Source organism: Dryobates pubescens, chromosome 2 (genome assembly GCF_014839835.1).
Source record: "Dryobates pubescens isolate bDryPub1 chromosome 2, bDryPub1.pri, whole genome shotgun sequence".
NCBI lineage: Eukaryota > Metazoa > Chordata > Aves > Piciformes > Picidae > Dryobates > Dryobates pubescens.
The window spans coordinates 48,006,887-48,031,061 of NC_071613.1; the positions used below are offsets into that span (position 1 = coordinate 48,006,887).

General features: G+C 42.4%; 1 protein-coding gene across 2 annotated transcripts in view; it reads right to left on the bottom strand.

The window, feature by feature from the left end:
• Window positions 1-21,465, bottom strand: part of ACTR3 (actin related protein 3) — a 32,995-nt gene extending 11,530 nt beyond the window's left edge. Inside the window, exons 1-2 of one of the 2 annotated variants that reach the window (XM_054176845.1) lie at window positions 21,243-21,465; window positions 3,517-3,572 (exon numbers count right to left, since the gene is read on the bottom strand). In XM_054176845.1, the coding sequence (XP_054032820.1) occupies window positions 3,517-3,572; window positions 21,243-21,286 (100 nt within the window). In that variant the 5' untranslated portion in view covers window positions 21,287-21,465. Of the gene's footprint in view, window positions 1-3,516; window positions 3,573-17,901; window positions 17,970-21,242 lie in introns of those variants that run through there. The other variant, XM_054176841.1, reaches the window with a different exon arrangement.
• Between the last annotated feature and the right edge of the window lie 2,710 nt (window positions 21,466-24,175).

A 24,175-nucleotide genomic window follows, 5' to 3' on the forward strand; every position in this document is an offset into this window, starting at 1 on the left:
CAGAATTATTACGCCAATTCTCAGCTTTCGTAAGAAGTTCTGCTTGCTCACAACTAAGTTAGGAAACGTTGTTAAAACAGCTGCTGCAGCCACAAGCCCAGCAGACACAGGGCTGCACAGCTACAGGATCTGGAAGTCAGTAACACACTAGGGTAAAGCACCTCTGGTCACTGATGCTCCCCATCCTTCTCCTTTCTCTTTCCATAATGAGCAACAAAAGCAGAGCTGTGCAGCCAGAGAAATTTAAAAAGTTAACTATTGTGAAAGACTGAACAGGATTAAAATAGACATTTTGAGCTCTTCAAGAAGAAAACTGAATCATACTGCAACTTCTGTAGCAGTTCACAAGAGAGCAGAGAGGAAGCTGAATAGCATGAAGCCTAGATAGGAAGCAGAAGCTACAATGGTTGTGAAGATGTTGCAAGGCCAGCTACTTGCTGCAAGTGAAAAGACAGCTGCTAAGTATTTTTCAGGTCATTGTTACAAGAAACACACATTTGGGGAAAATTTTCGGTACAGATGTATGTTACCTTCAAGAATTTTCATGTAAAATACCATTGCTTGCCTTGGGATTATAGAAACTTTCAAGTCAAAGTGGTTTCACCCTGTTATAAGACTAAGACAAGCTCTCAGTATTTTGCTGACTTTGATGCTAGCCTGTCCAGTTCCGGTTTTGAAAGTCAGAAATGAGAAGGAAGCAACCTGAATCCTGAAAATACAAACCAGAAAATAAATCTTGCTGAAAGCAGAGCCAGTCTGCTATGGTGTCTCAAGATGGGCAGCACTCCAGCAGAAACTCGGAGCATTTGCCTTTGGTTTGCTTAGCATAAGAATTAAGAGCTTTTAGGGGAAAAAAACAGTTGACATGCAAACAGTTTTTGTGCTTAGCCACTATTCAAGTCTGGTTTTTTAATTTTAGAGGTAAAGAAAGGCCCATCTAACATGTAAACTATCACAGATAAACTGAAATAGATGATAAATCAAGGAATTACTGAGCAATGGCAAGAAGCTGACTCCTATTTTAACCCATAGCAGGGAAAAAAAAGATTAAGTGAATAAAAATCAAGCAAAAATTAGTGAACTGAATGATCCAGAAAGCAGTCACGGAAGAAAGCAGTGAACCCAAGCTTCCTCACAATTGCCCCAATATATTCTCATTTACTTCATTTTTCAAGCAAGCATTTATCACCTCTACAGAAGCATATTCAGAATTAAATCAAGAACACAACATAAGGAGATAAAAGTTTCTTAAGAACAAGAGTAAGATAAGTAGCAAGTGAGTAAGGCAGAAGGAATGCTGTTCAAGCTCGTTCAACAGCAAACATTTTCTAGAGAATCAAGTTGATAAAATGCAATCACCATTACTGGAAGTCAAAGGAGAAACCTAACCATTTTTCCACTGGGGATAATATTAAGGAAATCAAAGACACAAAAGTGCTTTGAAAAGATCCACAGTGGGGGGGGTTTAACATTTTATTTTAAACCTAGGTGCTGCTATACACAGTTTCTAACGTGGACACCACTGCTATTTCATTTGAGGCAGAGAACACTGCAAAATAGTGCTGTCAGTATAATTATCGAACTTGGATTACAGTGCAAATGAGAAAAATGCCTTTTTCATTAACAGATATGCAGTCAAGGACTATTTCAGCTGTAGGAGCATCTAGGCTAGAGTCCTTTTTTTAAAAATTACATCACACTATACCAAAAAGCTGTCAAAACAGAATAGGATAGAATAGAATAGAGCAGACCAGGTTGGAAGACACCTTCAAGATCATCATGTCCAACCTATCAACCAATCCAACCCACCTAAACAACTAACCCACGGCACCAAGCACCCCATCAAGTCTCCTCCTGAACACCTCCAATGATGATGACTCCACCACCTCCCTGCGCAGCCCATTCCAATGGCCAATCACTCTCTCTGTATAGAACTTCTTCCTAACATCCAGCCTAAACCTCCCCTGGCACAGCCTGAGACTGTGTCCTCTTGTTCTGGTGCTGGCTGCCTGGGAGAAGAGACCAAGCTCTGCCTGTAATTGTAGAGAGCAATAAGGTCACCCCTGAGTCTCCTCTTCTCCAGGCTATTCCCATTTCCCCACCCCCTTTCCCTTCTACTTTAAATAGCATCCCTATTGTATAAATTTCTCTGCTTAATGATCTGACAGGTCATTTCATTCCCAGATAGCTCTTCTGCTTTTCTGGAACAAGAATGTTGTTTTAAAATTAAACAAAACAAACCTAAAGTTTAAAACCAAAAAAAAAAAATAAGTGAACTATTTATTTGAAGTGAAATAGCCATTTGGTCATTTTTAAAGAGTGATATGAAGTCTAAAGCACAGTGTAAAGTTTTTCCCAATGGTTCAGTAACCTTTTTCATCTGATGCTGAAACCAGCTTGTGTGTGATAAAACTGTGGAGTACATTTTATGTGCCATTTACATAAACCAAAGGAAATTCATTTGGGGAAAAAAAAAAAAAAAAAACACAAATAAATTTAGAACTATATATTTGAAACCAGTATAGAGATTGAAAAGATCTCTATCACTTGTATGAAACAGGAGAATGCATCTGAGCATTCCATGCAAATTGCTTTTTCTGAAGTGCATTTCCTAGAAAAATTAGCATAGAGCTTGCAGTACCAGGTTCCATTTTCCCGTGACTGCACTTAAGTATTATTAGTTCCAGCTCTTTTCCTGTTGCATTACCAAGGAAAACTGGGTGTACTAACTATTCCTTTTTACCAGGATGTAATACGTGATTACTTTGGCACAGATGAACACTGACAAAATGCCAAGGGGTGTAAGAGGTCGAAAGGTGAAGCATTTGTAAAGGAAGCTGATTGAGTTCCACTCTCTAGAGCAGAGCTGCATCATTTCAAGTGAAAAGACAGGGAGCAAATAAATAGGCAATTTTACATGGGGGGGGGGGAAACAAAAATTAAAAAGGAGAGTTTTATGATTCTATTTGCAAAACAGTGAATTAACATAGCTGTAATACTGAAAAATATCTGGCAAGTAAAGATATTAAAGCATTCAAATTCCACCCCCCCTTAGAATTAACTCGTGCTTTACCTGATAAATTATAAAAGTAAATTATTGGAATGGGCTGCCCAGGGAGGTGGTGGAGTCACCATCACTGGAGGTGCTTAGGAAGAGACTGGATGGAGTGCTTGGTGCCATGGTTTAGTCGATTGGATGGTGTTGGGTGGTAGGCTGGACTTGATGATCTCAAAGGTCTCTTCCAACCTGGTTAATTCTATTCTAAATACACCCATGCTACTGTATTTTAATGTGATTCTGATGTCCAACAAAGTCACTCCAAGTATTAGTATACCATTTCAATGAATGCAACTTTGTAATCTGAGCATCCACAGTAAAACAGAATAGCGCCATTCTATCACTCTGTGTCATCACTCACAAGGTCCTTCCCACTCACTCCTTTTTAACTGCTTTTTTTAACATAACATTTTATGGAAATTAACTTCAAGATTCATATACAAGTAACAAATACTTACATGAAGGAATAATGAACTGGGGTTCAGTATTACCAGCATATCCAAGCTTTGTATACCTATTAAGACCAAAAAAAAGTTGGGTTATAATTATTTATAGCCTTTGTTTACCCTTTCATGAAGCTACCTCTCTGCCCATATCAAAACCAACCACTGACTTGCCTTTTAAAGCAAACAAAAATACACAAAACCAAGATAGCAAATAGACAGAAAAAAAAGAATAAAGAGCTTCTCATTTTGAAAAAGGTAAAACAATGCTCCCTACCTGGTATAGAACACAAAGTGCTTCAATTTATCAATGCTTAAGAGCACAATTCAGCATCAGAGTAGTTCTTCCCTGCTCAGCAGTCAGTATAGAAATACTACAAATCCTACAATAAGTGCCAGTGGTAGAAGTGCTTTTGTAACTGCTAATTGTAGGGGAATAAAGTCCCTTGCCCATGGACTGCCAGCTGGGGACATAGCAAGGCTGGCCATTGTTATGCCACAAGCATTTCCCAAGATGTACTGCCACAGGTGGCAAGTACAGACAGCTGATACTGACAGTGGTAACAAAACAGATTTATCTTTGAAATATCATAGTATCAGTCAGGGTTGGAAGGGACCACAAGGATCATCTAGTTCCAACCCCCCTGCCATAGGCAGGGACACCCCACATTAGATCAGGCTGGCCAGAGCCTCATCCAGCCTGGTCTTAAACACCTCCAGGGACAGGGCCTCAACCACCTCCCCGGACAACCCATTCCAGGGCTTCACCACTCTCATGGTGAAGAACTTCCTCCTCACATCCAGCCTGAATCTCCCTACCTCCAGCTTCATTCCATTCCCCCTAGTCCTATCACTCCCTGATATCCTGAGAAGTCCCTTCCCAGCCTTCTTGTAGGCCCCCTTCAGATACTGGAAGGCCACAATGAGGTCACCTCGGAGCCTTCTCTTCTCCAGACTGAACAGCCCCAACTCTTCTAGTCTGTCCTCATAGAAGAGGTGCTCCAGGCCTCTGATCATCCTCGTGGCCCTTCTCTGGACACGTTCCAGCACCTCCATATCCCTCTTGTAATAGGGGCTCCAGAACTGGAGGCAGTACTCCAGGTGGGGTCTCACCAGAGCTGAGTAGAGGGGGAGAATCACCTCCTTTGACCTGCTGGCCACACTTCTCTATATGTTTAATAAGATCGAGGAAAACAACAACACACCTTCACTCATCCAACTTCCAGAAAGTGGTGTGGCTGTATACATCACTGTCATGATGTAAGAAAACTAAAGACACTACCTGTGTGTTCATGAAAACTACCAAACTCAGTACCACAACTATCCAGCTACTACAACTGGTGTTACATTAACTTAACAGCACAAATTTTGTAACATGCAGACTGAAATGCATGCTACATCCAAGAATTTCAGCCTACACGCATTGCTAACAAACACAGACATGAGCAAGTTCTCATTTTCTTTACACAGCCAGACAGCTGCACTAACTGAATTAGCACTGCCAGCAAAAGCACCAAACTCTGTAGTAGCACCTCTACTATCTTCAGCACTCAAATATAAGCCTGGAAGATCTTGGGCAGTATAAGGCAGCACTGACTTTAGCAATCCATACATTCAAGTCGATAATGCAGCAAAAAGCCTGGCAACAAATACAGTAAGGCCAGAGGAGGAGTGCTGCTTCAGGCGGCTTTGCTGTGATGCTGCTACTGATGCAGCTGTTCACAACGTGGTCATGTGTCCCCTAACACCCACACAATCTCTAGCACTGACATTAATTGCTCACATTAGTGCTGGGCCAAGAGAAGGGTATACTCAAAAGAAAGGTGTATTTCTCTCTGAACAGCAACGTGGTCAGCACAGGACCTCATCTAACACTGAAAATGCTTTGCAATAAAAGCATTTTTGAAGTTGTAAGCCTGATCTTGTCCAGAACACACTGTAACAGTTGTGAGTAACCATGCAAAAAGCCTTGACTTCATATGCATTACAGGAACATTCACTGAAAGCTTCACAGGCAAAACAAGACAAATAATGAGGAAAAACCCCAAAGGAAGTATCAGAAAGAAATTCACATTTCCTGAAGAGATTAGCATTATGCACTGTGTGTACTCAGAACATGCAAGTCAGTCTTTGGAGGCTCAAGATGCAAGGTTTTTTTCATTTTCTTCTTCAATATGTAGTGCCTAAAATACCAAGACCCTCACAAACTGATGCCTCTATGACCTCCTATGCAGAATAGAGCTGTTCACTCTTCACATTGTTTTAAAAGGCTTTTAGTGACACAAGAAGACTGCCAAGAAAATCAGCAAATATTGACTCACTCACTCTACCCTACCCTGCAAATCAGAACCTGTGGCACAGATTCCACAGCTACATGTACACAGTGACTTTGGAGCCTCTGGCTACACACACTTACAGCTAGATCAGCAGTGCCTTAACAAGCGAAAATGTTAAAACTGTTTGATTATTGTACTCAGTATTTCATAGAAAACAAAAGCTAAACTGTTACAGGTAATGGACTACATAGCTGCTTGTGGTGTGGGAGCCTGCCCAGCACACACAGACTGCCAGTAGACTGAAAGAAAAACAGTCAAATGAAAGATGCATTTTACATAAAAAGACAGTATTCAGACATAAATCAGCACATCTAAAAATACTATGGCCTACTCAGCAAGAAGTCTCCTGACTCATTAAAAGCTGTCACATTTTTAGGCTTCCAAAAAAAAAGAAAGAAAAAAAAAAATTAAAAGAGGAGGGGACACACACACAAACAACCTTTATGGCTTCTGGTCTCTGCTGACTATTAAAGCATTTTATCAGCAAGTCTCCACACTCTCCCTTCAGCACCAAGAATGCTACCAGTGTTCACTCATGGGTCAAGGAAGGGATTTGATGGTAACTCCTGCTCCTCAGCCCTCCAGCCTCATGGTTAAGCACAAGATTTTTCAGTGTACAGTGCTCTGGACAGTCACTAGGGCTGCCAGGGTCTATGTTAAAACACATAATACACAGTAGGCTTGATTTTCATAACACAGAGCTATACTTGGGTGAAAATAAGAGTTTAAAAATGTGGTAGATGAGACCAATAAAAAGTTGAAAAAATAGAATTGATAAAACTCTTCAGTTCTCTAAATGCATAACCTAGCAACAGTGGGTTTGCTATTTTTTAACTAACTTTTGCAAACAGAAGGCTTTATTCAGAATGGTCAGACCTGTCCCACCACTGTTTCTTGGTGTAAATACTTTAAAAAGGGTACCATGGATGAGCCAGATTCCACAGGTATACAGTTTCCACAAGCAGTTCATATAGGGCAAAGTGTGTCTGACTAACATGTGATTCACAGGGGAATGAGGCACACCCAGTCATCTTCAGAGCAGCCATCATTGCCACTACAGAAAAATTCCTGATATTAAAGATATAAGGCAGTACCAATACTGGATCACAGTTTACCAGTAAACCAGAGCTTGTCTTGCTTGCTGCATAGCTCTTAAGAGTGGCAGGAGAAACTTCCATGGAGAAAAACAGGCTCACGTCATTTAATGAGACATGGACTCAGCTCCCTCCTACTGAATTTGGAGCCCTCAGCAGTAAGTCAGCAAGGGACTGTACAGCTGAGTACAAAGGTATAAGCAGATTTCTATTGAAATCTGTAACACAGAACTGATTTACAAAATCCCAAAGGTGAAAACCTGAATTCAACCTTGATCATTCAGGTATCTTCCTTTATTTCTCCCCATTCAGGGCCCTGAAGTGTTTCAGCAGGCCTATATTAGCTAAGAAGAAAAGGAGAGCAGGGGAAAAGAAATGAGAATCCCAAACGTGCTGGAAACTTTTGTTGGATAATCACAATCTTCCAATTTACTTCAGAAGTTACTAAGTATCCAAAAGCAGTCCACAAAGTCTTGTGTTTAGGTATATTGACAATCACAATATATACACACAACCCCATACTACCTGTCTGTATACACAGATGTGCTGCTGATACTCCCAGTGACTTCCCTGCAGCCTCTTCTCCAAAAGGCATTGGGGTATCTATCACACACCATCCTCTGGCTTATGCAAAACATTTTTTTCATAGGGGACATTTATGTCACAAATGGAGTGGGGATAGCAATTGATGAGGGTTCCTTCTCAATTCTAAGTGTCTTCTACTAATCTCCATCTCAATTGTCAGTATCTTTAGCATCACATCCATCTCAAAATCACACGCTGAAATTGTGGAGTAGCTCTGTACTAATCTGCCTGAGATCTCTCTGCAAGGACAGCCAAAAGGCTCTCCACGATGTTCTCAACTGCACTGATGGCGTGTCTTATCTCACAAGAGATGTTTCTGAGACTATGACAGGACAACAATGTCACCTGAAGGTTATGCATGTATTAGTCATGCAATTTTGAAGCCAAAAGTTAACAGCACTTCAGGTAAGAACTTCTAATGAGACTGTCATTAAAAGAACCTCCTTATGCAAACCACAAGCCTTGACCACATGCCTTTGCTTGACTTCTTTACTGTCCACCACAAATGTCTTTCTGTATATATTCTCCTAGGTAATACACCCTAGCTCTAGCAAAACTGCAATTTTAACAAAAGGGTGAGGAATGGAGGCACAGCCACTTTATGAGTAATGTGTTTTGGTAGCTGCTCAGAGAAGTACAACAGAAATCGGGTGGCCCAACACAAGGTGGATCCTTGTCATTTTCCCAGCAGCTCCATGCTAAGACAGAAGTTAGCCAAGTACAAGTAGAGAAGAGCTCCAGGGTACAAATGCCACCTGACCTTCAACTTCTGTAGAGCAGTTTGTGAATTACAGCCTACCCCTCAGATACCTCTAATGACCTCAACTAAAAGCAATTTCATGCACAAGATTCTAGGTTTTGGGTTGGGATTTTTGTTTCTTTCTTTGCTGTTTTTTGGTTGTGTGTTTGTGGGGGGTTTTGGTTTTGTTTAAATGCACACACAAACAGGAATAAGATGTGCCTCCCACACTGGCCCACAGGAAAGATGTAATGCAAGCTTAAAGACAAAACTAAAAAGAACCCCTTTCCTGTGGGGATGGGGGAGTAATGGGAGTGGCAGCAACAAATCTGCAACTCTCTGGAAAGTCAGGACCAGGCTGAAATCAGAATGGTCTCTTTCTGGTTTACCTTCAAGGTGTGTAAAGTCAGAAAAGTTTTTGTTGTTTTTGTTTATCTACTTGCTGCTTCTTCATGGCAGTTCTGAATTAGTGCCCACCTTCTGAGACACAGCAATCCTTCTGTGCAAGCTCTCGCTTGAAATGCAGCACATTAATTGCCTTGCATTTTGTCTTGGAGAGGCAATGGCCTTCCCAAGTACAGTAACCTGTGCAGTACATGTGGTCAGCTTGTGTATGCAGGCCCTAAAATTCTTTGGTGTATACCACAGCCTCTGCACTAAGCCCAGCACAATTTGTCTAACTAAGCACACGTTTGCAAAGTCCTACGCAGAACCCGTCCAAAGGGTCATGCTCCAAGCTAGTCACTACTGGGATTAGGCTATACACAAAGTTAAACTGCATTTATTCTTAAAAGGAAGGTGATACTGCCTTTTTGCAAGCTGCCACACTTGCTCAGGGTGCAGGAGATCCTTATTCTCTATCTTCTTCCACCCAAATGGGTTTAGAGTAAATCTCTCATTTCCCATAAGAGCCTCTTGCCATTTTGCTTAGAAACTCTTCTGAGGCATGAGTGATTTAAATTTCTTTCCTGAAACTATATGAAAAAGACTCTAAGAAACAAATATCAAAGCCAGAAAGTAAGATGAATGCCCCATAACCAGACCACACATCTTTGAAGCATTTGGATCCCTACTCTAATGTCTGCTTACCTAATTTATTCTGTGACAGTACAGGCATGGATATGGATACGTTAGAGACATACTATGCACTCTCTGGAAGAAATGAAGAGCTTTTTCAAGTGATGTTTGCTAATAGAAGTCAAAAATTACTACTACAGCATATTGGCCATTTAAAAGAAATAGTAACAGACGAGCAGCTCAAAAGAAGTAATCCCTGGTAATTTCTGAATGCAATAGTGATACTCCTGATGCCCAGGAGTTTTGGGCCTCGCAATCATTATTTGATTACAATATTTTCCTACAGTTTGAAATCAGATGCCCATGACCTGGAAATGTTAAAGACACCCTGGCATTTATGTTGTCCTGCTTAGAAAATTCCCATTTACACGCCAACATCTCAAATTCCTGCGCTGAGCAGCCAAACACACCAATCTGGATTTCACTCCACAGCTTCCTGAAGCTCCTTCATGGATCTGGCCCGAAGAATTTAACTGGAAAAGAGACTGCATAGGGCCATTCCTTTGGATAAACCAAGAGGCAAAGAGAAAGTCCAAACAGAGAGGCCTTAATCATATAAAACAAAGAACAGTGAAGAAACTCAAGTCTGTTGCCTTTGCACATGAATTTTCTTCATCACCATTTCAATCCAATCTCATAATCTCAACCTCTCTCAAGACACTAGAGCAGTAAATTCTGCACACATACTGCTTGAACACCACCAAGGGACACTAATACTTGTATGTGAATTTGCTTGCAAAAATAAGCTGTTTGTGCAGATGTCCACCATGACAGCTTGACACTTTGCTGCATAACAAATTTTACAGATAGTTAAAATAATTGCACAAGAGTATTTCTCTTTAACATTTCAGTTTATGACATTTCAAACATCATTTCCATCTTTAAATGACTATTAAGTAAATAATGATACCAAGAATGTCCAAGATGAGAGACATAAAACCAAGAGATATTTAGTTCAGGATTTCACAATTTCTCAGCAGGCTACTGTCAGAAGACAAACAAGATAGAAAACGTAAGTTGTATCTGCACTGAAGCATGTAAAATTTCTGTTGCAGGTGTGCACAGAAGCAGCAAAATTTTTCAACTGGCTAAGTTACCTTAACTCTAGGAAAACTGCAATTATATGAGCAGGCACTGCCCATTGAAGGCACTACAGAAAACCATAGAAAGTGGGGAGAACCTAAGGAGAAGATGCAAGTGGTAGTGTATTTAAAAGGGCATGAAATAAACAGCAAAACCTCCCTTGTTATCAAACAGAATGGAAAGAGATTCTGCTTTTCGATGCCCAGGTCACAGATGTCTGGCCATCAAACACTTCAAAAAGGGTTTAATATCCTTTCTTCTTTTAACTGGATAAACTCTACACTTCCCAAATACAAATGAGCCCTGAGCCCTCATTTATGGAGCCTCCTGTTACTAAAAAGCCTGTACAGCCTTTATGTTTTCATTTGCTGCTTTTCTTCTATCATCCGTTTTGTATACCAGATGATACTGAAAAGCCTTGGAAGTCGTCTGCTGTTTAAATCACCATAAAGAGAAATAAAGCAAAAACTATGGTGAAAGAGGAAAGCCATCCCACCCCTTTAAAAAGGGTCCCAGCTTTAGCATCAGATACTAATTGGTTAAGCAGCAGAAGTCCCTGAAGAACTGATTATATTAGGAAAATGGGACTTGTGTTAGTTTACTATTTCCTCTCAAATGTCCTTGATAAAACTCAAGATAGCAAAAGAATTCTAAATGAGTCATGCTCTTCCCACTTTTATATCTTTAGCCAATACATCTATTTCCTTTTACACATCATTAGTTTGCATTTTTAAATAGCAACAGTTTTTGTCAAGTTTTAAAACACTTGTTGATCAAAAATGTTTTAAGTAATCAATAGCAAAAGCCAAAGAATTTGCTCTATAAATGGGAAAAAAAAAAAAGCACACAAGATTAGAAGTGCTTTCAGATGAAAAACCTTGTGAATTGCAGATGAGACACACAGGAGGATGGTAAAATTGATTATTTCAATGACAAAAGGGACTCCCAGACACCAGAAATGTTACAAATCTGGCAGTCTGCAACCTTGGCCTTGGGAATTAACTGCATTAATGGTACTTGAAAATTTTCTTACAGTATTTCTCCTGAAAAATATCAGTCCACTTGAACAGGAACTTTAACCTTGACAATAAATACTTCTTGGCTACATACTGTAGCTGTCACAGTAAAACAAACCATAAGCAGACTGAAGTGGTGTGCAATTTGAAAACTAGCTCAAAAGCAGCTTGGAATAGAAATGCTTTTAACAAACGTTTCTTTCCTAAATAGGAAAAAAAAATACCTTTAAAAGGGTTAGCTTACAACTATATTTTTGTCCAGAATATACATTCAGTGCTGCTGCTTATCAGCAGGTACATGTACAACCCAAAGCACAGACATGACTGTAATGCTTGCTTGTAAATCTAGTTAAAATGGATAGCAAAAAAGCACAAAGTCACAGCCATGAACAGCCACAGCCATGAACAGCCACAGCCATGAACAGCCACAGCCATGAACAGCCACAGCCATGAACAGCCACAGCCATGAACAGCCACAGCCATAGCCACGAACAGCCACATCAGAACCCTCCAGGTGCATGACTAAGGGGAAAGCAGAGGCAAAAGCAGCCTGTGCTACACTGCATTCACATGTGTTGTAGTAAGCCTTCAGGTAACAGTTTTGTTACAACAGTCTGGAGAACAGAGGAATTTACCACATTGTGCTGCTTCTAATTTTACCAATACTTGAATGGAATAGAAGAAAATCACCTTTCAAATTTGCTGTTTACTTGCATCAAAACTTTAAAAAACCAAACCAAACATACACACAGACAAAAAAACCCAGCATTGATAACTTGTAAGTGTTCTCCTAAAAGTAAACAGGAAGGTATTTATTACCACAAGACACTAGCTCATGATTGAGTCATGAAAATAGTCCTAGGAAAATCAGCCTGTATTTAAGTGTTTAACAAAATCCAAGTGCAGGCATTCCGGTGAGACTACCATCCACACTCAGAATCCTCATCAATTTTATTTATACTTGTAAAATCCATTTCAAATATTTAATGCTGACATGTACTTTAGCAGAGAAAATAAAGTCAGCTTTCCTTCGATTACATTTTCCTCAAAGTAAGAAGAGCAAATGGCTTGGGATACTATCTTTGTATAATTAAAGTAGTTTATGTTGGCAGAAGTAGAATGCTCTCTTTTTACTTACTGCTTCCTTTGAGACTTCCAGGCTAATTCATTTTAAAAAGTGTCTTAATAGTGCTTCTGTGTTACACCACACCCACACAATACAACCTACACCAACAGGTTTTTTTAATACATTTATTTCACTCTGATGTGAGTTTTCAGAGCGTTTTCCACAGTCCGATCACTCCAAGCGGTATTTCCAAAACACAAGGCAAGAATGCCCCAAAAGTTGGGAAGTCTGTAGGATTAATTCCTGTATAGCATAAATTACTTATTATGAGAGATTAATTTGGCAACTTGACACATCATTTGCCCAAAAAGCTAGCATTGTAGAGAGCAGGAGCAGGGAGGTCATTCTGCCCTGTACACTGCACTGGTTAGGCCGCACCTCAAGTACTGTGTCCAGTTCTGGGCCCCTCAGTTTAGGAAGGATGTTGACTTGCTGGAGCATGTCCAGAGAAGGGCAACAAAGTTGGTGAGGGGCTTGGAACATAAGCCCTATGAGGAAAGACTGAGGGAGCTGGGGTTGCTTAGCCTGGAGAGGAGGAGACTCAGGGGTGACCTTCTTGCTCTCTACAACTACCTTAAGGGAGGTTGTAGACAGGCTGGGGCTGGTCTCTTCTCCCAGGCAACCAGCACCAGAACAAGAGGACACAGTCTCAGGCTGCACCAGAGGAGGTTTAGGTTGGAGGTTAGGAGGAAGTTCTGCACAGAGAGAGTGATTGCCCATTGGAATGGGCTGCCCGAGGAGGTTGTGGTGTCACCATCACTGGAGGTGTTCAGGAGGAGACTTGATAGGGTGCTTAGTTGCATGGTTTAGTTGATTGGGTGGTGTTGGATGATAGGTTGGACGCAATGATCTTGAAGGTCTCTTCCAACCTGGTTTATTATATTCTATTCTATTTATCAGGAAGAAAAAAACCCAAGAGTATAGATCAACTACACAGAATTCTCCGCAGGTGAAACAAGGAGGGATAACTGAATCAACAAATACCTAATTTCCAAGTAAACAAAAATCTCACACTTGAGGAAATTAAGTAGGTAAAATGTAAGTCACAGAATACAGAAAGACCATAGCCAAGAGAATCCTGACAGAACTTTCCCAATAAATGCAATACGGTGGCTGAAACTGGGAAGTTATTCCACATAGAAGAGTGGAGTGTATGTGCTTGCTATTTGAACAATTTCAGCACTTGAGAGCTCCACCTTTGAACTAATAGGTACCATACTATCATCCCAATCTCACCAATCTGAGCAGAGGGTAAACTGAAACCAGAGAGAGCACAGAGAGCAGAAAAGCAGCACACTGCAAGCACAGCCTCAGCTCACTTCCAATCTGCCGAGCTCACAGGCTACCATTTCAGCAGGTAACCAAATGTTTTCCATCAAGAACAGGCCTGCATTAAAAAAAAAACCACCACCAACACTTGACATATTTACCATGTCACCCCATGCTTTTAATAAAAGACAGCTTCCAATTAGAGACAGTTGTCTTGCAGGAAAAAACACTCCACTAAACTGTGGACAAAAACATACCGCTGGATTTTGTTTAATACAAAAAGCAGGTCTCACTTAACAAGACCACAGAGATTCTGATGTCTGAATGCAAATATGCAAGCAGTCATTGTGAAAGCTCTTGCAGATGATAAACAGCATGATAAATCAAGTCATGCCAAAACCTGCCAGTACTATAAAAAAACCAAACAGGTAAGAGATCATCAACTGAGTAAGAATCTGGATTCATTGACAGCAGGCTACAACCAAAATAAAGTATCAACAGACAGTCTGCATCTTGCTCTCTACAGACTGAGCATGCCAAAACGCATCCTGCCAACAGCTGCAAACACTTGCAATGACCACAAGAGAATAATAAAAAGGAAATCCCAGGGAGAAAAAATAAAATAAAATCTAAATTTATCTAGAGTTTTTTCCATGTCTAGTCTTAAAAATGCAAACTCATGATCAGAATACAAAAAAAAAAGATAAAAACTGAATTATACCCTACATTACACCAGTGGATGAAGCAACGACTTCAATTTGGGATATATTCCTTGAGAGCTGATTGTTACCAAAAAAAAAAAAAAGGTGCAATATATCATCCCCAGTAGCATTTGGAAAGGTCAGATGCTACAGTTTTTTGTGGTTAAGATAACCATAAAACACTAACCAGCTTCCAAACAAAATGGTGTTTTTAAGCATATACTGAAAGGTTATTTTTGTTAGACTGGTGCACCTAATTGTATTTTCCTGTGCAGAGCAGAATAAAAACCCTCATGAATCTGAGGACAAACTGAGATAAGTTAATTATTTTACCTTTGACTTTAATGCTTCCCCATAGTCTTTAAATGAAAAATCTTTATCCAAAAATTAAAACTAAAGTTTGCTTGAGATTGTCAAAGCGTTTTTGCATTTCCTATCTGCAGTCACGAAACTAAATGCTGAAACATTATGTTGAAACTTCTAAATTGCATGAACTAAAAGACCAACTGCAATGTTTCATACATGTACCTATGAAGTAATAGAAGATGGATTATAACTCAGAGCTTGCACAGTACTTCTGGACTCCTAGCAACTATTTTCAACTAATTTAGACAGGCAAACATCCATCAGACTCACGAAACCAACAGACTTCCTGGGCAAAGCGTTCAAGTCAGGTACTAAACAACCATGAAACAAGGAGAGAACCTGCCCTGTCCCACCCACAACCCTATCCTCCCTCCAGTATTTCCTCACAATCCAGACAGTACTCTGCTCTCAGTAACTCAGTACAAACTCTGTTGTACATAGAAGGTGGCTCATTTATCATTAACTTTACAGATTCAGCCCATGGATCTGAGTAGGTTTGTCCTCCACTCTGAAGTGCTAGCCCCTCCTCCCCTTTTAAAATATATATATATGTATGTATAGAATAGAATAAACCAGGTTGGAAGAGACCTTCAAGATCATCGTGTCCAACCTATCATCCAACACCACCTAATCAACTAAACCATGCAGCTAAGCATCCTGTCATCCTCACCCTGAACACCCCCAGTGACGGTGATCCCACCACCTCCTCGGGCAGCCCATTCCAATGGGCAATCACCCTCTCTGTGTAGAACTTCCTCCTAACCTCCAGCCTAAACCTCCACTGGCGCAGCCTGAGACTGTGTCCTCTTGTTCTGGTAATATATAAATTTTTTTCAATTTTTTTTTAAAAAAATCTATCAAGCCTAAGTGGGATGCAAGGGAAAAGAAAAGCAGAAACAGGAGGACTGGAAGGTGCTGTGCAGCTTGGATGGCTTCTGACACATTCAAATAAAATAAAACCAATTCCTATAAAGGAATTCAATAAATAAATAGGCATATAGGAATATATATATTCATATCTGGATTCCTGTTATTGCTAATGATGTTGTACGTTCTTAGCACTTAGCATTACAACACAGGCTGTGATCTATTAAGAGTCATTAAAGAGCCACCACAGGACATCATTGGTCTTCAAAACCCATGTGCAAATTGTTTTTTTAAAATGGACTACACCACAATTCTCAATTTAGCACAACTCCTTTTTCCAAGTTAAGGACAAAGCATTTCCCCTTCCCTCCCTAACCTCTTTGGCTAGTGGCAAGCAAAAGATACTCCTAAAATCCTGGAAGAATCTTTTTTTCCATACTCCATTAAGGAATTATTCTGTTCATGCTTTCCATACTGAAAATTTACTTCTGCAATGACACAACATCCCAAAAGAGAACATTTTTGTGAACATTGTAACCCACAGGAGGTCAGAACAAGATATCCAGTTGAAATATTGACTGCCACAACATTGCAGTGCTGAAATATTTATACTAAATGCAAGTTATGATTTGAAAATCTGTGGAAATAACCCATCCGGACCATTAGGAAAGAAGAAACATTTCAAGGTCCAGTATGAGATACTAAAAAAAAGTTGTGGAGCAAACAAATACAGGCTGCTACTTCCCTTCACCTTGCTTTGTAGCACTGGATTCTTTGTCTCCTGTATCTTTGCTGTCTGGTGATTAGCTCTTCATGGATCCTACCTACACTATCAGGTCAAAACCTGAAAAGAAACAGGCCATAATCCTGTCATAACTTCTCACATCAGAAGATACCCAACTCATAAAAACTTTGGTCTACATAAGAACATGAGGCTGCACAAGCACTGTATGAAAATTAGAGAAGCTGGATTTGTGGAGAGGTCCCTCAATGCAAAGCTCACTCCACGAGTACCAGCCAACTTCAGCTTCTCTGAGGTTTCATGCGCCAAATTTTATCCTTCATTCACAACAAAACTAGTTAAATAAACTGAACAGCCAAGAAACTCCCAGACATGTGTGTCTCATTCCAAAGGACAGCCTGCAAATTCACACTGAGAAAGCTTAGAAATCCTGAAGAGCCACAATCACAACTTTCCAGGCTCTCAGCTCAGAGGGACCTCAGACTGCCTTGAGGGCCTCTTGTGCTTCTATCATCAACCTTTAATTCTTTAATTCTTCCCTAGCATTCAAGAAAGTAGGAGGGGGAAAAAAATACCCTGTGAAAAGGAAGTGAAAATGGGGTCTAGCTTAGCATAGGAGAGGAAATGTAAGAAAGCAAGATTCAAGAAAAGATACTTCCCCCCCAAATTTACTCAAGAGAAGGATAATGAACATACATGATACTACCAACAAAGGCTCTAAGGTACATTGGAATAACTGGTCACTAGCAACACTTTTGAGTATTGAATGGATCCACCTGGCAGCCACAGAAAAACTCTACACAAGCCTATAGAAACCAGAAAGTTTAGGTATAGAATACACAAATAGCTTCCTTTAAATCATTTTACTGCTAAAATTAAGTTATGATTTTGGAACTGCAGTAGGTTACACAGCCACTTACTTTAGCTCAGCTCAAGAGTCATTAATTTGGACACTTGCAATTATCTGCCATCCCAAATGAGCTAATTCAGTGTTATACAAGTTTATACCAAGAGGAAAAAAGAAACACATTCACACAGAAGGACACAGCTAAAATCTACTTGTCAATGTAATCAAGCTAAATTCTGAAGTGGCGTAGGAAGAGCTTTTAATCATGACTTGCAGGCTGTGCACTGTTCGCCTGTAGAACAGGCAGCAAGGACTATTCAAACACCCAAAAGGCACAGAGCAAAGATTGCAGCCTACTGAGATCACAAAATGAGTAAGAGCCTTTCTCATTCTTTAGTGTGTTGTTCATAGACTTCATGGAAATAATTCCATGTTATTTTTCCCTTTCTGTATTTTTACCTTAAAATGTGTGTGATCCTTAGACACACCACATTCTGAAGTAACTCTCACTCAAAGCATCATACTGGGTTAGTGAACATCATAAAAACCTACCAGTTTTGATGGATATGAAGAGAACAGCATGCAAGTGCTTCTGCATGGGTCATGGTGCCCATATTTTGTGGAAAGAAGGGAAAGAAAGGGGCTCACAGCAGCTGAGGGAAATCGAATTCAGCATTAATGTGGACAACAACTTCCTGACAATGAAGTCCACAATGTTTTTTTATGTTTCCTAACAAGATAGCAACAGACTTAAAACTAAAACAGATGATGTTACCAATTATAAAAAGAAATAATCCTGGGTTTAAATTGTGCTAAATTAACTAAGATCTGCAGATTTTTCATTTCCATGACTGTAACTTTATTGTGTATAAAAGGACACTACTTCAGGCAAGGAGCTTTTTAAAACCACACTTAAGTATTTACCTACTCTTACTAGGTATCAATTACCTTATTTTCTAGGTATCAGGTTTGCTTAAGCAAAGAATGCAAATTTCTAGATAACAAATGCAACACCAAGAATTTTCGCTGCAGCCATAATCTGATTGCCATGTCACTGACTTCGCCCATTTGGCAGCTCCAGCTGTATGGCAAGCAGACTTACAGTCCCTTAAGAAGTTTGAATAACCTATTAAAACCTCAAGTGACAGAAATTATGTTATCTTCCCAACCTCTTCTGTGCTTTGGTCTCCTTACGTTTTCAACGGGGTCCTTAAACACGGTTTATCTGTGCAGGCGGATTCTGAAAAGCACAGCTCTGACACCATTCTCACTCATGTCTACCCCCTCAATCTTAGCTGACAAGAATGAACATACCCAAACACTCAGATCAACAAACTGAACCTATGCCTACAAGCATAAGACACATAGTAGGACACCTTTAACACCCCTCCTACATTTGCCCTTCTGCTGATTCAGCTTTCTCTGGGCTGTAAATTATCATTCCCTCCCTCTAAACAAAAACCCTACGTATTGGAAGATTTGTGCCTTGCCTGTCCTAAACAATGCAGTTCCTTTCTGATCCTTTCAGAACCTCTTCCTGTTTTCAGAGGCTTATCTTTAGTTTCTCTGCTTTCTTTCATTACACAAGACAGCAACCTAGGTGAGACCTCAGCTGATTTGCACAGAACACAAAGCTGACATAATTTATGTTGTGCTCTCACTTATACACACAAAATGAGATGAACTGGGAGTGCTGCACCCGTTAAACCCAAAGCTAGAAGCATGATTATGCTATCACATCCCACTGCACTACTACCCACCTGTTCCTTATTTATCTCAAGTTTGCTTATTTTTTCCCCATCTGTAAAGTCACCACTTTATACCTTTCTCTCCTGAAATCAATGAATTCCATCAACTCCAACACTCTGTAATGTTTCCAGTGCTAAAAATCTTTGCCTCCAGTTTCCTGAACTTCAGGAAAAAACAACCTTGAACTAGAAAATGCACCAGAAATTAAAAGCTTAGAAAGCAGAAAAGGTTGGGCTGCATTAAAATATAACAGGTCCATAAAAAAAACTATCTTAAGAGTTCTTTGAAGACTGGAGGGAAATACATAAAATAGGAGTGAGACTTGCTTAATGTCATATTCAAATATGTTACAGAGTACATCCCATACACTTAGGTCGATTAATGGAGTACTTACAGATGATCCTCAGGAACATTCGTTTTAACATACAGGTTCCTCAGTATACCTCTCATTAAAAACAGTCATTCCTTATGCAGCTATATGCTAGCATGCAGTTCCTGGTTGGGATCTCTGAAAGCCCTAAGTGAGCCTCTCTACTTCAGTGGTCACAACCTATGCTTTGCAAACCTATAAAGGCATAATTACTGACTTTAATGGGACTACTTGTAATGCACAAACAGGTGGGATGGAAAAAAGCCTTTAGAGTGCATTACAGCACTCAGCACTGCAGCAGAGTACATTACAGATCTTTTGCTTTTATTATCATGGTCAACTCACAGATACTTCCACTACACTCAGCTATACACTCATTCCTGCTGTGCTAACGTTCCTTCATCCTACAGAACTCAAGGCTTTAATCCTTGCTCTAACTAGTTATGACTTGATACAACTGTCAAGCATGGAGACTTTATAAACACATATGTATCTTCTTAAAGACCAACTTAATATCGTGCACCAAATAGACTCTTGAAAGGAAGACGAGCCTTTGCTTTCAAAAACCAAGTGCCTGAATTTCAAACGAATGTCATTTTAGAGTACTGCAAGTATCTGTATCTACACTGCAGTCTGAGAAATTTAACTATGTTCAGTAAGACTGATGAGAAGTGAAAGAAAAGGACAAGTTAAACAATCTGCATGCCGTCAGTGCTAGCTGAAGGGCTGAAAATCATCCCACAGATGGCAGGTCACAGAGCGGTTTTCACTTCCTGAGTGCATTCCTGCAAGCTGTACCACATAACCCTTCCACTTCGATTTCCAAGACACCTCTAAGGGCTTGCTCCCCCACCCAAAGCCTCCGGGAGCCATGCCACGGTGTAAAAGTGAGCCTGCATCCCAAGAGGCTTCTCTCGAATCGCTTTTTACACTATATATCTCTGGCACTGCATTCTCTTCATCATCTAGTAGATGCTAAATAAAAATAAAGAGTTTCTAAAACGGATTTGATTCAGGTTTGACACTGAAAACTGCCTTATAAGGTATAAAAGCCCGAAAGCAGGAAGAGGCTTTGACAAAACTAAGGAAGTTCCTCTGCGCTTGCTCAATGGAGGGGGAGGGTTCTTTTTCTACCACAGAGAGAAGTAACACAGAATAAATGACATTATCCACATATTAAAAAATAAAAATTAGAAAAAAAAAAATACAGGAAAGCCCCCAGAGAGCAGCCAGCAGAGAGATGCCCGCTCTCAGCGGGGGCATTTCAGGAGCTCGCAGGGAGCCTCACAGTCCTTTTCCCTGCTTGCCGCCCCTGGCTCCGGCAGCCGCACAGGGTCCCCCGCACCCCGGCAGTCACCAGCCGAGAAGCCGCAGGCGGCTGCTCTGAGCGGCCCCATCCGGCGGGCGGCCCGAGGGCTCCGCGGGAGCGAGGGAATGGGTAGGGGGCGCGGCCCCGGTACTACTCGGCTGCTGGAGGCGCCGACTGACGGCGAGTAAGCAGGGCCGGCCCGGGACACCCGGTCCCCATAGGGTGGCCGTGAAGGGCCCAACAAAAAGAAAGAGGGGAGGGGAAAGGAGGGGGAAAGAAGGCAGCCGGCTGCTTCCCTCAACCTGGCCCGACCCTCCCATTACCGGCACCGCAGACGGCTCGGGCGCGGCTGCCCGGCCCAGCCACGGGCAGCGCGACCCCCGCCGCCATCTGCAGCAGCGGAACCCGCCCGGCCCCGCCCCGGGCGGCACCGAGCTGTCAGCGGCCGCCCCGGCCGTCGCTCACCCCGTGCCGCAGTCCACCACACAGGCCGGAAGCCGCCCTGCCATGCTCCTCGGTAGCGGCGGTGCTGGGGACGGCGGGCAGCCCTAGGCGCGCTCCGGCGGGGCTCGGCGGGGCTGGGCTCAGCGGCGGGGAGTGAGTGCACTTCCGCAAGGCGGGCGCTCCCTCCCCCGCCCGCTCTCTCGCAGGCACGGCCCGGCGAGCCCAAGATGGCTGACCCGCCCCTCCCTGCGCGCGGCGGCGAGGGCGGGCGCGACAACCCCAGCCCTCGGTGACGTCTGATCTTGCGGCCTCGCCCCTGCGAAGCGGTGCGAAGCGGAGCGGGCGGGAGGGAGGATTCTTACCCAACTTCTGCCGGCTTCGTGAGGGGCGGCGAGGAAGGGAGGAAGTTTGAGGTGGTGGTATAGCGCTGAAAACCCGAGAGAAGACGGGGCAAGGGGTTGTGCGGTGTGAGGAGTGTGTTGGAAATGAGAAGAGGAGGACTTCCTGCAAACCCTGCTGCTGAGAGGTGAAAGCCCTCCCCAGAAAATGTGCCTCCGAAGGGCAAGTGCACGAGGCCCCTGTGGTCGGCGGTGGCACTGCCAGACACTAACTGGGCTGGCGAATGAAACACCTGCTGGGGGAGGTACTACAAACCCCACAGCCCCAGCCCCGGGCAGAAATACTCTCCCTGACAACCTGATTCCACCTAGCTGTATTCAAAGGAAATCCTCAAGCCCTTGTAACCTATACACCTTCACAGGAGCCCGAAACCCACCTCTCATGCCCCCCATCCTTTAAAAGCCACAGCCTGATGTGGGGTGGGGTGGCACTGTCAGGCCAGCTGAGCGTGCAGCTTTTCCCAGTCTCCCACTAGCACTGGCTCCATGTGCCCGCCCGCCTGTACTGCCGCCCGCCCGCCTGTACTGCCGCCCGCCCGCCTGTACTGCCGCCCGCCCGCCTGTACTGCCGCCCGCCCGCCTGTACTGCCGCCCGCCCGCCTGTACTGCCGCCCGCCCGCCTGTACTGCCGCCCGCCCGCCTGTACTGCCGCCCGCCCGCCTGTACTGCCGCCCGCCAGCGTCGCTCTCTGCCATGCTCCCGTGTAGCTGTGACAGAACCATGGCCCTGCCCTGATCAGCCAGCTGCTGATGAGCTCAGTGGTGTCCCTCGCCTCTTGGGCTCAGCCTTAGGCTTCCATCAGGGTTTTTGGCCCCAAAGCGGGTAAGGACATGTGCTGTTTGGGCTCTGGTGCTCAGGTGGACAAAATTCTCGAGCTTGCCTTCTCTCTTCACCTTTCAGAGCCCTTCAGACTTTGAAAGACAGACTGCTGTGTCGACCAGGCCTGGCCCGTTCTTGAGGTGAATTTTGTGTTTGTTTACAAATATTTTAAACAGTTCCAGTATTGAGGCTTTCAGATTATTTTCAGTCCTGTGCTGCTACCACCTTGGTAATGGGAGGATGTGTTTGCTGCTATAATGCAGTATCATGCTAAGGACAAATTCAGTAGTCCATCAAAAGGGGTAATTGTCAGAGCTCAGCATGTACTAATGGGCCTTAATGACCTTAATCAGCCCCACCGGGAGCTTCCACCCCCAATCCCTGCTCAAGGGCACAGAAGAACCATTGAAATTCAGACCTGGGCCTTCATTTTGGTCTGACCTGTACTGTAGGTGTGTGTTGTCCTAGTCTTACTTTCTGGATTGATAATAAAATTGTTTTGTCCCTGTGGGTCTCCCTAGTTGCCATCAGGGGTCCTTGTCCTGGTCTGCAGACTGGTATTCTGGCTTCACTTTGGATCTGTTTCACCATCATGTTATTTGATAGCCTGGACTCTGGGTTGAATCTGATTATATGGGGGTCTGCTCACCTCATCTCAGTCACCTACTGTTGAGACATGCCCAGGCTGATGAGTCCCCAGCCTTGCTGGATGTGTTACTGTGTATCTTAAGAAGCCACCAGTCCTCAAGGTACCCTCATAGAGGTCTTCCCTCTTCAATCATTATTCCTCCCTCCTTAGTTTAAGCTGTCTCTAAGTAATAAGCACATTCTTTGAGTTCACTGTAGGGCTTGACAAAAGTCAGTGCCAGTGCAAAGGAAGGACTAGGTATAAGCCCTTCAGGTTGAGGTAGGAGGGAGCAAGAACTTCCCTTTGTGCAGCAGCTGCTACAGTTCAGTTGTGAAGTTCAAGCCACCATCTGGCTTCTGTGGGCTGTCAGATCTACCTGAGAAACATAATAAAGGAAAGGAGATAACATTTTTATGTTAATGTCAAAGCCAGTTATGTGTGGAACATTATTTGGCAGTTTACAGATAATGAAAGGGATTTCTGCAGGATCTTGTCTAACCTGTGAGCTATGCTGTGCTAGAATATGAAAGATGATTATCTGAAAGCCGTTCAGAGAAAGTGCAAATAGCCCTTTTTTAATGCACATGCCTGTGTATGCATAGGTATATATTTATCTAAAATAAATAAACTTAATATATAAAATACTGTGTGGACTTTCCACTTTCCTCTTGGTTTTATAACCTAGTATTCAGGGTTGTACATGCAGCAGGTTCAACTGCTGTGTCTGGCAGATGGAGCCCCAGAATGAGACCAGCTTAGCAGTCCAGTTGCAGGAGTTCAAATAACCCCCTGAGGCACATGAGACAAGGGCCAAAAAACTATGGGAGGCAGAAAGTGTGGAACTGGCAGATCTTGTCCTGGCTGTGCAGCTCATAGAGCCATCGCAGAGGAGATCTGCACCAGTTAGAATGCCCAGCCATAGTTCTGCACAGTGTAATCACTAGTGTACCATACCTGACTGTTCTTTACTACCTAATATTTTCAAATAACACTCTGTATTAGTCTAGATAAGCTTTAATAGTGAAGTCAAAAGACAAATAGTAGAGCTAAAAGTACTATGCTGACTTTTTGCTAGCATTTCTCTTGCGAACAATCACGCCCACAAGCAC